This window comes from Fonticula alba, assembly GCF_000388065.1.
Source record: "Fonticula alba strain ATCC 38817 unplaced genomic scaffold supercont2.2, whole genome shotgun sequence".
NCBI classification, from domain to species: domain Eukaryota; order Rotosphaerida; family Fonticulaceae; genus Fonticula; species Fonticula alba.
The window spans coordinates 132,650-133,455 of record NW_009242972.1 but is presented as its reverse complement, the minus strand read 5'-3'; the positions used below and the strand labels follow the sequence as shown (position 1 = coordinate 133,455).

Sequence of the window (806 nt, the reverse complement as noted above, 5' to 3'; positions counted from 1 at the left end):
GAGAGAGGGAGAGAGAGAGAGGGAGAGAGAGAGGGAGAGAGAGGGAGAGAGAGGGAGAGAGAGAGAAGGGGAGCCCAACCAAGGGAGGAGCTAGAGCGTACCTCCAGCTTCTCGGAGACACGTCTCAGGAGCCACTCTCCAGAGGAGTCCGCCCGGCAGAGGATGATCAGACAGATGTGGGTGTCGATCACGCTCACGCGGAGGGCGAAGCACTCGAACATGGCGGCGGCGGCGGCGGCGGCAGCGGCAGGGAAGTCAAATGGGGGAGCAGGTGGGAGGAGGGATGCCGTGCGCGCACGAGTGCTCCGAGCGCACACAAACACACACAGGTGCGCGTGGCGGCGGGTTGAGACAGAGGCAAGGGGAGAAGAAAGCGATGTGTGCAGGGGGGGGGGGGGGGGCAGAGCGGGGGGAGATAGTGGGTGGCGGAATCCGGGGGGAAGGGGGTGTGTGTGTGTGGGAGAACGTGTGGCCGGCTCCCTCACCATGCCAAGATGTTCGGTGGCCGAAATCTAGCCCGAAGAGCCATTTGGTCGGGATGCGCCGGACCCACCCCGGTCGGGTCATCCCCTTCCCCAGCGCGAGAGGTTGACGGAATGTTGAACCGGGTTGAGGATAAGGGATCAGGGATGGGGGGACAAACACAGGCCCCGACGGCAAGTTGGCCCGTCGTCTCGGCCACCGGAGTGCGTGTGTGCGTGTGTGTGTGTGTGTGGTTGATGTGAGAGGATGGGAGAGTGGGCACCGCTGCTTCCCTGGCCCTTCCCCGTTTCTCCCTGGTCCCCGCCCCCCCCCCCCCCCCCCCC

General features: G+C 65.5%; 1 protein-coding gene across 1 annotated transcript in view; it reads right to left on the bottom strand.

Moving 5' to 3' along the window:
• Nucleotides 1-563: 563 nt before the first annotated feature.
• The window catches only part of H696_01049 (hypothetical protein), a gene marked incomplete at both ends in the record, with an annotated part of 2,338 nt that continues 2,095 nt past the window's right edge, over nucleotides 564-806 (bottom strand). The window contains one exon of the mRNA XM_009494934.1: nucleotides 564-570. Coding sequence (XP_009493209.1) covers nucleotides 564-570 — 7 coding nt within the window. The remainder of the gene's footprint in view (nucleotides 571-806) is intronic.